The sequence below is a fragment of the Typopeltis vanoorti genome, chromosome 15, assembly GCF_054136105.1.
Source record: "Typopeltis vanoorti isolate ZY-2024b chromosome 15, IOZ_Tvanoo_1.0, whole genome shotgun sequence".
Classification (NCBI taxonomy): domain Eukaryota; kingdom Metazoa; phylum Arthropoda; class Arachnida; order Uropygi; family Thelyphonidae; genus Typopeltis; species Typopeltis vanoorti.
In genome coordinates, this window is record NC_143563.1 from 47,424,649 (window position 1) to 47,440,639 (window position 15,991).

The 15,991-nt window shown below is 33.3% G+C and overlaps 1 protein-coding gene across 1 annotated transcript in view; it reads right to left on the bottom strand.

The window, feature by feature from the left end:
* Window positions 1-15,991, bottom strand: part of BHD (folliculin) — a 175,974-nt gene that overhangs the window by 49,802 nt on the left and 110,181 nt on the right. The window contains exon 7 of the mRNA XM_090405342.1: window positions 748-861. Within this exon, the coding sequence (XP_090261468.1) occupies window positions 748-861 (114 nt within the window). The remainder of the gene's footprint in view (window positions 1-747; window positions 862-15,991) is intronic.

The window sequence follows — 15,991 nt, forward strand, 5'->3', positions numbered from 1 at the left end:
AACAAGAATTCACTTTCTTCCATAATTGTATAGTGAGACAATTTTTCTACTAGACATAGGATTCAAAGAATATACACAAGAATGACTGCCTAAAACTTCCCCCATTTTTGGATGTTATCCTACTTAATACTCCTCATGACTGTATTAAGTATTTTTTTTTTAAATTATTAAATAATTTGAATGTCACGTTATTTGAATTCTAATGATTACAGATCAAACTCTCCTCTCACATTTATTTTACGATATTATAGCAAACATTACACTTTTCAATCATTAATTTTTATTTTCCTCTAATAGATAATGGTCTTGAAACAAGTCTGAAAGTTTTGTTCCCATTAAATACCTTTTTTTTTATGTTTTTATTTTTAATGTAAGTGAGCCCATCTCTTTAATGATAGTTATGCCTACTATTTACATATTTATATTAAAAACTTCAATATATATGAAATACTTCTTAAATACAAACAAGCTACTTTACTCATATTTGTTTATAAACTTTATAGTTCATAAACAATACCTATAGAGACTATTTTGAGCAACATGAGTAATGAACAAAAAATATGCTCAGTTACCATATGTACCAAGAAATAATAAAATTTCTATTACATACTTGAATTATATTTGAAAAAATAATGTTTTAGTCTTTGTTTCTGTGAATTTCTAAAAATTTCAAAAAAAGAAAAATAATTATGCAGAATATATATGTACCATGCAGAACTTTGACAAGAAATGCCTCAATATACTCACCTTCAAGCATACAATAAGGGATCTAACGAATGATTTGGAGGATGCTCTGAAGATGATCTGATTGCCAATTACTATATGATATGCCAAGATGTGAAATATATCCTTGCCAACAAGCTGTAATTTATTTTATCGTATTTTAATATAATCATAAAAAATCTCTCAGAGTTTATATGAGTAAACAATATATCAATCTATATTTTGATATGAAAATAAAGTGGATCAACTAATTTCACTATTATTTTCTTTCAGAGTTGCATGGTGATCAGCAATCATTATGAATAACTAATACACTATCATGTTTAAGAACGTACTTCTTAATTAAAATTTAAATTTTATGTTTCACTCTTTATATGAAGGTCATCTTCAGGAATACACACACACAGGATCACAAGCTACATTGGTACATACCGCAGCAGCTGAGAATAACTGCTTGGTCAACTGTAGTACCGTAGTCTGACCCTTGGTGGAAAATAAAATAATTATTTTATGCTAATTTATTTTATGGTATTGATTCACAACACAAAATGAGAAGAAAAGAATTAATGTTTATTAACTTATTAGTTTATATTTCACTGGTATTATATCCAGCATGTTCAGAGCAGTTCACAAACATATACTGCTTTGAAGATACTTCAAGAACAGTTTGTCACAGTACATGAAACAACAACAATTTGATGTAACAGCAGAACTAAGATCCTAATTGGTGCCATTTATTGTTGGATAAAGAAAGAGAAAACAAGTATTAATTAGATCTTAAAGTGACTGTCTCTCAGATTTTTTGTAAATTGATACAGCCATACTTGTTGAGGTTTGGAGTATATTTTAAAGCTGCTGCTGATTCCAAAAACAATCTCTCTGAGTTATGACTTCTGTGTAGCACTTTTGTTTTCTTCCATTTGATCCTGTGTGAAGGGGTATCCAAGGCATGGTCTGCTAGACTCGACTTGCCATAGCGATAGAGCCAAATGTATTTTCTATTTTTTTTTATGTTTTTAAAAAAATACATTCCACATTATCATTATGGCACTTTCGGTCAAGCAGACCATGCCTTGAATAATACTCCTTCACTCGAATATAACTTGCACTTTTTTTTTCCAAAATTACAGTTAAAAAATCGTGGTACGAGATATATACAGGGATTTTCAAAAACTAAAGTTTTTCAGGAAAAAACAAAATTGACATTTATAATTAAATCTCCAGTATTCATTACTCAAATTATTTATAAAATGAATGCATTTAATTTTAATTATCCATGTTATTTACATAATCGGCCACTCGCCTTCATCACACCATATATTTGAATCTTTTAGCAACAATGATTCTAAAATTAAATTAATTATTTCTTGCAAAATCATGTCCCAGGCTCTCAAAATCCAGTTGTGCAATAGTTCTAATGATGGTCTCTTAATCCATCCTCACACAATCCAAGATTGAGTAGAAGTCAATGCTCTCACTCCCACATTTATTCTACTGATTGCAGTGTTGCCAAATGAAAATTACTAAAAACAGCTAAATCTTAAAAAAAGAGTTAAAAATAAAAATTTGAAGCTAAAATTTTAAAAGTAGTAGCTGATACTTTTAAGTTACTTACTTTATTCATGTTGAAGTGATACTTGCATATAAGTGGCTAAATACATCTTCCATGTGGTCTTCTGCGCTTAAGCTTAATTCACCCACGTTTTCACTTAGATTTTCAGCTTTATTATATGTGGCCATCATTCCAATCTTACTCAGTATAGATGCTGGTAAATGATAGTCTGTAAAGCACTTGTTATGTCTGAGGCCATACTTGACAAAATAGCTGTCAGCATTGGCAATTCCATCTTGTTTCTTAATTTAGTTTTAACTACATTCATGGAACTAAAAATATGTTCAATTTCCTCATTAGAATTTCGCAGTATTAATAAATTTATTGCACACTGAGCAATTTCTTTATATGGATTCATTCCAGATGCATCTTTTTATTCTCATACTTCAGTCCAGAATAGCTAAGTGTTTTCTATATTTGTCCATTTATATTTAAGTGGATAATATTGTACTGGTATTTAAGCAACAGCAGAACAACATCTTTTTCTGTTTTCAGCATTATTTCTAAGATGGGAGTAACAGGTTCTTTTATATGTTTTAGGGTATTGTTAACAGAAAAAGAAGACATTATTCTTAAAATATTCAAGTTTTCAGGCAACCTTTGCTTAAGCTGTTTGAAGAGACCAAGAAGAAACTGTCTTGCTATACTTCTAAGCTTTTGCTCATCATTTTGCGTTATTTTCTTTTGTATCATCAACTCTGAAATTTTTCTTTCAAATATGTAACCAAGATTTGGATTGGGATCCAAATAGTCATCAATCTCTGACTCTAGAGGGTCGACTGTGGATGATGGTAGCACTAACATATTAGCAGTAGAGCGAATCAAATGAGAAAGGTCTTCAATTAATCTCGTCTTATTCGCACAGTTAGATTCTAAAATTTTGTTAACTTGCTGAACTTGAACTAGAACAGGATGCAAAAATAAAAGGTTCAACAGATTCCTTTCATCTTTGTACATCTCCCACAAAATTTGAGCTTTGTAATATTTCTCAGTCACACTCACGACTTCGAAGTGAGCTTTTAATTCCAACTACTGGCTGAGAATTCTGCCTACTGCAGGTTCAATGGAGAGCCACATTGTTGCACAGTTGCTTACAATTTTCAGAGGAGCATCATCTTCGTTGATAGTTTGATACAGCTTTTTGTATGCTGCTTGTCTTGAAGAAGAATGTGAAAACCACTTATGTTTTGGCAACTAAAAATTCTAATTTTCTTGGGAGAGATTCTGCACAACTGTGAGACATTGCCAGTTGTAATGAATGGCATACACATCTAATTAATACTTATCGACACCAACCATAACACTGCTGTTGTGTGTATCCATTGCAATGAGATTTTTAATCTCCAGTTTCTTGGTCAAGAGCTCTTTTTTCAGTGCAGCCACAATATCACTAGAGTCACACTTTTCTAGAACAACCATGCTCAGAAATTATGCATAATTTTGTTGAATTTCTTGCTATAATAAATGATGTCCATTCCTAAAATCTTATTCACTGTGATATCATTCGATTCATCTATTAGCAAGCTGAAATTTTCATCTTCAATGTCTGCAATTAGATCATCTTCAAAATGCTCACTTAAAATATTTGGTTGAGCACTTGGTTCGGTGCATTTTTACCTTTAGCATAATTTTTTGTCTGGGATGATATTTTTGCAAAGATCTACTAGATGATTGCAACTGTTGAATGATGAGTGACAACAAAGAAATAATGCTAACCTACCTTCAAAATTTGCAGTCTCAGACTTTTACACAAGCATATTTGTAATAGGAACAGCCTTATATGAACTACAGCAAGATGTTTCTCAGTTTCACTATGCTTTACAAGCTGACAATATTTAGCAGCTATATCACATCTGCAAAACTTACAGTGGCCTTTTGTAACATCACCAGGAATTTCACACAACCATTTACTAAACATTCCCATTTGCAACCACTCCGTCCTAAATTTTTGCTTGTAAGCTTTATTTTTCTCTTTGCTCATTTTTGAAGGGTATATAACTCTTTACTGCAACGAATTATGATCAGCCTTTGAAAACTTCCCGCTCACTATCGTAACTACTGGCCAGAACACTGTGCAAAGACTAACTTGTAGTGGTACCATTAACTTTAAGGCAACAAAATGGCAGACTGTTGGGCCATGTGACTGATGTCATCATGCATTTGCAATGTGTAACTTGCACCAAATGTACAATACAATTCTTTATCAAATGCTAACATCTGGAAAACTTTTAAAACAATTTCTTTAACAGTAAGTTATAATAACAACTAAAAAGAGCTGAAACTAGTTCTCAAGGAACTAGATTTTGAGCTAGGTGCTAGATTAAAATTTTTGGAGCTAGGAAAGAAAAAAAAGAAGCTAGATCTAGCTCCAAAAGAGCTAAATTGGCAACGCTGACTGGTGTTATTTTGTTGTTTTTTTTCTTTTTTATTGTATTTATTATCTATTAATATCTCGTCCTTGTGTTAATCAATTTACTTTAATTCTGACTTCCCTGAAAATCTTATCTTAACACAAGCTATGGTGCTAGACTCAGAAGGCTATCTATCTACTTGGCTGAATACTAAGAGTAACCACGTGTATTTCTCGGACAAAGGGCCTATCTCCTTGTTGGAGACAAATCCTTTGTAATTACTGTCTAGAGTTGTTTCCCCCATCAGATACTGGCAAATTTATTTGTTCCACTGCGCCAGCTAGTATCCTTAGGTTAGGAGGAATCCTTAACCAGGGAACTTCTCTCAGAAATTATACAGAGGTGATTATCTTTATGCTTATCCTTCAGCACCTAATTATCTAAACTAATTATATTCAATGATGCTTGCAATCGTGGCCTATATATTCAAATATACTCCGCATTAAGTTTCGAATTTTATGAACAATGAGTTGAATTCAGGCACAGGCTATTTTCAGTTTAAAACATAAAGAACATTTTATTAAGATCACTAAATTGTACACAGTTACATTCATTCTCACTATTAGATTAAAGTCATACTCAGGTGAGGAGCTATTATTGATATTTAGAACTTAATTGGAAATCTAACATAAGCTCCCTTTGAGACTCCACTCATTTGACTATACACAATACATTTATCAAAATTCTAATCTTCCCAATTTATCCTATCAAGCTATGTTAAAAGTTACAAATCACGATTATAACACTCTACCTAATTCACAATCTGAGACAAAGTTACCAATAGAGATAAACCTATGCAGTTAACGCTAATCACCTAAAGTTCCTTACTAGAATGTCCGTTCACACTTAATACTTAATTGCAATTCACACTTATTTTACAGCATGCTTCTCTTTTAACATAAAGGTGAATAAAACATTACTTTACCAAGATAATCCACATTCTGCATACAGTGCTAGGTTCTCCTTCCTTGAAACTGGGTCTGGAACATCATAGAACTACCTTTATGCACGTGGCCATACATGGTGTTCGTCTCGTCTGCTTCTTCAGCATGGCTGGTGATCTGTCCACGCTGGTCTGGCTCTGTTGTCAGTTGCCCTATTCCACATCGCTGTCTCAGCGGTCATGTATATGAGAACTACGGCTGCCAATATTGAACATCTATGGGCTATCCTGGATTCATCATGAGGTAAGATAGAACCGCTCGTCCGAGAAGAGCAGGTCAATAATCCAAACGCTTAAGACACGAGCAAGGGCAAAAAACGATGATTAAAAAAAAGCCTTCTGCAAGGGGGGCAAACCCTTTTTTTTCGCACCATTAGCGCCCTCTTTTCTCTTACGAATCTTCGCCCGACACTCATCTTCCTTTTCCGCTAGTCCATCCGGGTCACCGCGTCTCCTTAGGTTTGCGTCTTCTTCGAATTCGAGCATGAGCCACTTTCCAATAATTTACACTGTCGCAAGCACAATGCTTGCCCAAGCATCTTGAACCTTGGATTACATACGTTTCACATAGAAACATATTATGGTCGTTACAACTTACAAAAACAATTCTTCACACAGAATAATTGACATATCTGATTCATGCTGTGTATCTTTACATAAATTATTCATTCTATATATTCTTTTCACAATCAGTTTCTATACTAAAGCTCAAGTATCTCTTAATTGTTTTCTAATTCTTGTTGAATCCTGAATAAATCAATATGTTTAAAAAATAAAATTCTCCATTCAAGATTGAACAATGGTCTCCCATTTCTCAAAAAAAATTTTTTTTTCAAAAACATTTTTTTTTTTTTTTTTTTTTGCTATCCCTTAAATTCTGAGGGAAGAACCTTTTCTCTTTTGGCTTGGGTCTCAATTCAACTTTGTGTCTTGGTAAAAACACATATTCAAAGTCATCCTTAACAGTCTTGTTTATACAAATTGTATTTTTATGCCCATTGTTCTCCTTCTGAGATATGAACTTGTCACTCTCATTTTTCCTACCTTTTCCTTCGAAGCCGACATAGTCGACGTCCAGCGTCCCCTTGAAGATGGTATTCTGTTCTTCGTTTGAAATTTCAGTATTTACGGGCATCTTAAATTCATTAGAGTTGTTCACATCTGGACATTCCTTTTTCCTCGATGAGGAGGTCTCATCTGATTTAGATTGACTGTTGGCCATGGCCCATATTTCTCTCAGTCAATTCTACCTTACTGTCTGACTGGGACTTGTTGTTTATTTGGATGTCTCTTACACTCTGAGCCTGTGACTTCTGATTCGTCGTAGAAAGTTCACTTCCATCTCTATGCATATGACTGGTGCAGTCTTAGCAAAAGATCACATGACTCAGGCAAGCTAACGATTGTCAAGTTAAAATGCTGATTCTCTTCAACCGAATTTCAAAATATCTGAAATTGCCATAACAACATTTACCATCTATTTCTAAAAGTTTTAATCTTTTTCTGTGTGCGAGGTATATGTGAAACTTTTTAATTTCTTTTTTCGTAAAGTAAAATTAGGGGTGCGAGATATACGCAAGAGTTATATTTGAATAAATATGGTAAGCCTTTCTACTAATAATAATTATTAAACGAGTAGAAAGCTTACTGTATACTTGTCTAATAATTATCTTAGTGAAACTACATCAGCAGTTATTTGTTTCTTATAGTCCTATTACTTTAAATTTAAATTTGCTGCTTGCAAGTTATTGTGTGTTTCTCCAACCATCTCCTTTGTCTTCAGGAGTGAATTCTATTTTAGCTTTGTAGATAGAAAAGAAAAGAATGACGCTGTTTGCCAATCTAAGGACTGAAGAAACCACTGAAAACTATGTAAGAGATTGCAGGCATAAACTTCTGTGGCTAATTGGTTCAAAAGACATATTTCAGTGATTACACCACATTTTTTTATTATTCAGTTCTATAAAACACTGAAAGAATAGTTCCCGACAAGTTTCATAAATCGTACGATTTACATCTTCAGGGGGTAAATAGTATAACTTAAAGTTTAAACAAGAGAAATTAATAAATACAAATTATAACCGTCTGGCTATTCATAAAACTCAAATAACAGAATGCAGATATATAACGTTATTCACGTTGAACAATACTGGATGATGTCACGTGTGCTTGTTCTTGTTCATACAGTCCGAGCTCAGATTGAGGTAGATTTTTTTATTAGAGCTGACCACACTTGATGGAGAATTAAACCTTGATTTTTATTGCATTGGGTTGGGTTTTTTAGCATATTAGCAGCTTCTTTAAATTTTCTTATATAACTGTTGTTTTCTATGTATGACATCATCGTTTTTTGCCAGAGTACATCGTGTCCAGTGGAAGTGGCATGGAAAGCAAGACCCGTTTTTTGTTCTCTTTTGTATTGTACGTCTTTTTGGTGTTCAGCCATGCGCATTTCTCCAGATCTTCCTGTCTGTCCTACGTAGCAAATCCCGCAAGAGCAATGGATTTTGTAGACGCCTGGATTTTTAAGAGGATGATGAGGTGGTTTTGGTGGATGTAGGAATCTTGAGATTTTCTCCATAGGAAGGAAGGCTACTTTTATGTTGTGTTTGTTCATTAATTTGGCTAGCTTGTCTGTAACATTTTTGATATAAGGAAGCGAGATTGCATTTTTGTAATCCTGTTTTATTGTGTTGTTAGTTGGAGGCATTTGAAGGATTCTTTTGATGGTTTTTGTTTCATGTCCATTCTGTTGGAGGATTTGTGTTAAGTATTTTAGTTCTTCATTACATCGTTCTTGTGTGCTGGAGATATTGTATGCTCTGTCTCGAAGAGTTTTAATTAAGCTTATTTTTTGTGAAGGATGGTGGTGTGAGGTTGCATTTAGAAATCTTCCAGTGTTTGTAGGCTTCCTATATACTGAGAAGGAGAGTTTACTTTCTTCATTAACTTCTAATAGAATATCCAGAAAAGGAAGTTTTTTATCTTTTTCTTGTTCTAAAGTGAATTTTCTGGTGTTGTGCAAATTGTTGAGATAATCTTTGAAATTGATAAGTTCATCTGTTGTTCCACTGAATATGATGAAAATATCGTCCACATAGCATAGCCATATTTTTGGTTTTTTATGGTAATTCTTAAGAGCATTGTTTTCAAAATTTTCCATAAATAGGTTTGCTAATACTGGTGATAATGATGAACCCATGGCCAGCCCTTCTTTTTGTTCCCAAATTCTATCTTTATAGGTGAAAAAAGTATTGTTTATACAATGTTTAAAAAGATTCAAGATGTCCGGAGGGAAGAGGTCTTCTAGGAGATTCAAAATTTCTTGTCTCGGGACGTTTGTAAACAAGCTGATAATGTCGAGACTTGCTAAGATGTCTGTTGGACCAATATGTATATCTTTCACTTTTTCTATGAAATGTTTACTATTACTTAAATTAAGGGGATATTAAATCCCACATAGTTTTAAAACTGAATAAGAAACTCAAAGATTGGAATCAGAGAGTTTCTTGCCGAATATAGTAAACTATAAAGTATCGGCGACACTAGCGTTAGCAAATGCAAGTGATCCTAGTACGTAGTACAATACCAGGGCAGCTCATTGCAAAGGTGGAGAAGTTCAGATCGCTATTCTTAGGTATTTTCCATAATGTAAAAACACATTTCCTAGGAAATGTGTGCTGTTATTACATTATGGAGGGAGGTCACTACCCAGACCGGTTTCAGCCTTTTTTGAGGCTTCATCAGTGAGTAGCTAGACCTAATAATACCAAAGTGTATAGCGAAAAGAACTTATATACTCTGCAAACGAGTTATCCAAACGGGTGCAACCATTAAGTTACTTAAATATAAAGAGCTAATAAGCTTCATTTCGGCAATGAAAACATTACTTAAATTAAGGGGATATTAAATCCCACATAGTTTTAAAACCGAATAAGAAACTCAAAGATTGGAATCAGAGATTTAATATCCCCTTAATTTAAGTAATGTTTTCATTGCCAAAATGAAGCTTATTAGCTCTTTATATTTAAGTAACTTAATAGTTGCACCCGTTTGGATAACTCGTTCGCAGAGTATATAAGTTCTTTTCGCTATACACTTTGGTATTATTAGGTCTAGCTACTCACTGATGAAGCCTCAAAAAAGGCTGAAACCGGTCTGGGTAGTGACCTCCCTCCATAATGTAATAACAGCATACATTTCCTAGGAAATGTGTTTTTACATTATGGAAAATACCTAAGAATAGCGATCTGAACTTCTCCACCTTTGCAACGAGCTGCCCTGGTAGTGTACTACGTACTAGGATCACTTGCATTTGCTAACGCTAGTGTCGCCGATACTTTATAGTTTACTATATTCGGCAAGAAACTCTCTGATTCCAATCTTTGAGTTTCTTATTCAGTTTTAAAACTATGTGGGATTTAATATCCCCTTAATTTAAGTAATGTTTACATTGCCGAAATGAAGCTTATTAGCTCTTTATATTTAAGTAAAATGTTTACTATTTTTTATGAAGGAAGATGTTTTTCCTATATGTTGTGAGATCATGTTGGTGAGGTATTTCGCCAAGTTGGAAGTCGGTGAATCTCTTCCATCTACTATTGGTCTTAAAGGTATATCTGTCTTGTGGATCTTTGGAACACTATATATTCTTGGTATCAAAAGATGTTTTGATTGTAAGCATTTTTTAAGTTCTTCCGTCCAGAGAGGCACTTTTTTTATTAGATTGTTTGTTTTTTTTGTGTGTAGGCCTAGTCAGATCTCTGTCTATGGGTTTGTAGATATTTAACAATATGACACTGACTAGCATTTGTGGCTTATGTTTCCTATAATACTGAATAGGCATAAAAATTACAATACAAAATCATGACTCATTTTCTTCAGTAGGAGAGGTAAGTAGAAATACTTAGTACCTTTTAGTGCACAGTTATGCAAAACAGTCGTTTCCTAGGCAAATTTTGGAAAATGTAAGCACTTATTAGATTCATTTTATCTGTGCCTGCTGTGAGCAAATTATTCCTGACTGGATATTACTAAAATTTGGTATCAGAATCAAAACAAATTTTCGTGAGAAAATCAAGGCACATGAGAGGAGATCTCTAAACAGCCTTTATAGGCTGTTTAGAGATCTCCTCTCATGTGCCTTGATTTTTCATGTTCCTTATATTCTTTATAGAATGTAAGATCAGAAAACAGAGTTTCTGATCCAATTCTTAATTCCACATGGTGCACCATGTAATTATGTATACAATTGGATGAGGGTTGAAATTTAATTCTAATGGTAATTTAAATTAGCTGAACAAACTGTATTATTGGATTAGATCACAAACAGGATGGAACATGATCAACATAATACTGAATGGTTAAATAAATATCAAAGAACAAGGGTAAACAGTGGAAAAGATCAGTTACCTATTTTAAATTCCACTGAGATCATGATCATCCTTAAACTCAATGAAATTGAAAATCAGTTCAACATAAGATGGCATTAATGGAAAAGAGTTAACAGCAAACACAATTGCAAAAACACCATTTTAGTATACTGAGCCAAAGAAGACTATAACAGGCAGATTCCTAAATAATAACTAAGATGTTCTATTCAGGCCACCATGATCCAAAAAAGGAAGGAGAAGCTACAGTATTCAACATTAAATACGAAAAATTTCTTGCATGGTAGGCAACTTCAAGTACTGATCTAAAAAAATTATAAAATGGGAAATTAAACAAACCTGTTTGTTCCTATGGCCTATAAAAAGTTCTACTAAAAGAAAAGTTGAGTTTTTTGATTCAGAGAGAATTAATTTAAAAAAAATACTGGTTCTTGTTGGAGACAGTTCCATGGAAATTCATTGAAAACTGTTAATCAAAAGACAGTTTACCAAATGTCAATTTACTGAATGACAATTAATCAAAAAAGCAATTCGTCGAATAATCGAAAAACAATTTAACAAATGGAAATTATTCAAAAAAGTAGTTTATCAAATAAACAATTCGTCAAATGACAGTTCATCGCATGACAATTTGTTGCAAATGCAATTGATTGAAAAAAAACAATTCACCAATTTTTTGATAAATTCTTTTAGAATTCATTGGAAGATGAATTTTCTTGAAAACTATTATTTTAAAGTGTTCAATAAGAATACTTAATGGCACCCAAGATGTAGACAATATATGTAGGTGGTCACTGACCACCTCATTTTTTCATTACAACAATGATCAGATTGAATCACTGTTAAAGATTTATAGTTATGATCTATATTAAAACTGACAAATTTTAATATAGATCATAACTATAAAATCATTAAATTCCAGCTAGAGCAAAATTATTATTATCATTTCAAAACTTCTTTACCAAAGTTTCTAATAAAGTGATCCTGTTGGAACTAACCACATAGATTTCTTGTGTTTTTTTTTTACAAATTCTGACATTTGCATGTATTCCACTAAGTCAGAATTATTGCAATATATAATTTTGATATGTTGTCCCTTTATAGCCCCAAATACAGCTGAACTAAAAATGGAATGATTTGGCAATTTTTGTAAAAAGTTCAAATACCAAACCGGAGTAAAATTCACACATAATTGGTGTGTGTGTGTGTGTGTGTGTGCAGGCATCACATTTTTTCTATTGCTGTTAATAATAATGAAACTTCCATAGTTCAGTCAGTATAAATGAAGCTCTTTAGTTATCAATACGTGATTTGAATTCTGTGCATAACACGAAAAATTTTATCAGTCCTCTTCAACTAAAGGTGAGTAATGCAGTCTCATATGGAGACGGCAAGGTTTTGACTCACAGAAATTTGGGCATTTCATCCTGCAAACTGGACTCCACAAACACACATCTATGGACATAAAACACTTACCGGATAAGGAAGACAATGGGAAACCATCTTGTTCTCTAATTATTCCCTAAAAATAGCATTGCCACCCCACCAGCCATTTGGATAAAGAGAGGATGATAAGGGGGGAATAATAATAATTATTTTTTACATAAAATACATACTGACTTAAAGGAATATCCCTGAAGGGAAAAAAAAAAAAAAATGCCACACACAGCTACGTAACAAATATAAAAGGGATACCATGCTACACTTCAATTCACAAGTTAATCCATTAAAAATTGTAGTTGTTTTTGATTAATACATTTCACTTGCTTTATAATTAATTTTTCAGAAACTGTTCATCTGATGATTTGTAGTTTCAATGAATTGTCAGTTCAAACACAAATATAAATATAAATTATGTTTTCTATTAATTGCTGTTCGATGAATTGCTATTTCGAGTAACTGCCATTCAATTAATTGCTTTTTTCAATGAACTGTTGTTCGATGAATGGATTTTTGATTAATTGTTTTTTTGATAACTTGTCTTTCAGTGAATTGTCATTCAATGAATTTTCTGGATACCGTTGGAGACATAAACAGCAAAGCAGGAAATGAATCCCAATAGTAATATCTTAAGACTGGTTCAGGATGCAAGAGCATATAAGTAATTGAAATAGGAAGTGATCATTTAGTTTTCAAGTAGAATAAAAATAACTATTATACCGAAAACTGTACACACAAATATAAATATTGGAAACAAAATTAGTTTGAATACAAGAACCAAGCCTTGGAGACCCAGTGATAAAATCAGAAGTAAACTGATTGATTCAGCCAGGGAGGTATGTGGTGAAGTTGTCTGCAAATATAATCAGAATTTCATAGTGGACTTGAGTTTTAGTGGTTCTGGAAAGAAGAAATTATATTGAAAGTTCCTGGCAAGTAAGTCAGCAGGAGTGCTGCTGAGCGAATACAGAGAAGAAAGCTATGTGTAAAAGTAACTAAAAAAGCCATAGGAAAACTCTAGAATATAAATTAATGATGCCTAGAAATGACATTATTGGTTTAATCCTTTGTCCAAGTGTAAGCAAACATAGTTTGCACTTGAAGTATCTTCAATAACTGTACTACTTATATATAGAAGCTGATTACTTTATATCAATTGCCTTAGTATTCCATAATGCAAAGCACCCCCCCCCCCTTTCAGACATGTATATGCAATGCATTGTGAGAGATCCATTCTCTAGTGATAGTGGTTTCGATTTCGACCTTTACTAAGAAAGGTTTGAGAAAACCTTTCTTATCTTAAATGAGAAAGCAAAATGTTTTGGAGTCTACTGAAAAGCTTAGCCCTCCCCCCCCACCCCAATACATGCATATGACTCCCACTTGCAAAAGATTGTAAGCTGATAGTACATTAGTACCATGAGCCAGCTAAGTATTTTTTTTTTATTTTTATGTCAATTTTTTATAACTTTTTTTCCATTTTCATTGATTTTTTACATAGTCCAGTGGGATTTGAACCTGCATCCTGTTGGATGGAGAGCAGATACACTAACCACTTGACCAACCAGGAAGAGTGGTTAGTGGAAATGGAAGAAAGATTACTTTAAAAGGAATCAAGGATGATAAAGGTGAAGATTATTTTGAAAGAATATTAAATGAAACAAGTAGTGATAGAAGAGTGAATAGGAAATATTCAATCAATATTTGGAGTAGAAAAAGTCATCAGAAACCTGAAATGTTCAAATATGGAGAAATGCAGTTTTACAGCGGCTCTCTTCTCTCCTCTCCTGTAGTCCTAAATGGACTGTTGGGTCATTCATGGCTGGTAGGTGATATTCTTTGTTAGCCTCCTCCAATTATCTCGGTCTCTTGTTCTTGATGTCAGTTGAAAAAGGGAGGAATTTGTCCATTTTTTGATGTTATCAGTCCATTTTAATCGAGGTCAGCCCCTAACCCTTGGTCCCGGAATGATTCCTTATAGTGTTTGCTTTGGAATGCCATTAGCCCTCTCCACATGTCCAAACCATTTCATCTGTCTTCTTCTGATGACTGTCAGAATATTTTCTCTTCTTCTCCTGTCTATTGAATCAATCAGTTTTTGAACATTTTCATTGAGTTTTGTGAGCGTATAGGGAATTCTCAAAAGTCTTCTGTAAGTTTTCATTTCAAAAAACAGGAGTCTCCTCTCATCTTCCATCAATAAAGTCCAGGCCTCACAACACACAAGAGGATAGAATTCACCAAGGTGTCAATTAGTCTTAGTCTGGTTGTGATTGCTATTCTATTCTCTCTCCACAATGTTTTTAACTTCTGTAGGGCCACGGTTGCCTTAGCAATTTAGTATTTAATGTCGGTTTTTGAATGACCATCTTGACTCAACGTGCTTCCTAGAAAAGTGAACTTGTTTACATTCTCAATTTGTTTATTGCCAATTTGTATCTTTAAGAATTCAACGTCTGATTTTGAGGTTATCATTGTTTTTTGTAGGTTTATGTATAATCCATATTTTTTTAATGTTCCGAAAATGCGGCTGGTTATCTCTTGTAATTCTTCTTCGCTTTCTGCCAGAAGATCAATATCATCTGCAAAACGTAAGTTATTTATTCTTAGTCCACCAACTACAGTAGCTACACCACATAATTCAGAGAACATGGTCAGAGGATTGAATTTCAGATGATTGAAGTAAATTGGAGTTATCATAGTACTAACATAATAATAATGTAAGAGTTACAGATGAACTACAATACTCAGTGTTTTCAAGTAAGATTTATGCAATTATAATTAAAAAGAAACTAAAAAAACATGTAAGATAATAAGTTGAGGTTCAGGCTTAAAAAAAAAGTTGTCAGGACAGGATGTTTAATCTTAATACAAACAGCAGAGAAAGCATGAGAATATGCATTTAAGTTTCGATGATCTGGAAAAAACTATAAGATGTTAAACTGTTCATAAAATGCTAAACACTACAATTATATGAGCGTTAATGAGATATTATAGAGATAGAGAAAGAAAGAAAAAAACACATATTATTACCTTAAGATCCCATGGAGTCAAAAGACTCATCTAGGAGATCCCTTTGTTATACACACAGCTCATCATACCATGCCTTAAACACATTCGAATTCTCTGCAGGCACCATACTCTCAGACAGGACATTCCAATCATTCATAACTCTGCATGCAAAAAAAAACCTGCTTTTCACGCCCTTGTTCACACCCTCCTTATACAGCTTCCAGGGATGACCTCTTGTTCTATCCTGATTTCCCACCATTTTATGAAAAACCTCTTCAACACTGATCCTGTAACAACCCCCAACCAACTTGTACACACTATCATATCAACCCTCTTCCTCCTATCCACTAGACTCTATAAATTGGATCTTCTCAACCTTTCCTCATATTCAACATTCCAGAAATCAGAAACTACCTTAGTCAGTTGTCTCTGGACCCTTTCCAACATCTCATAATCCTTT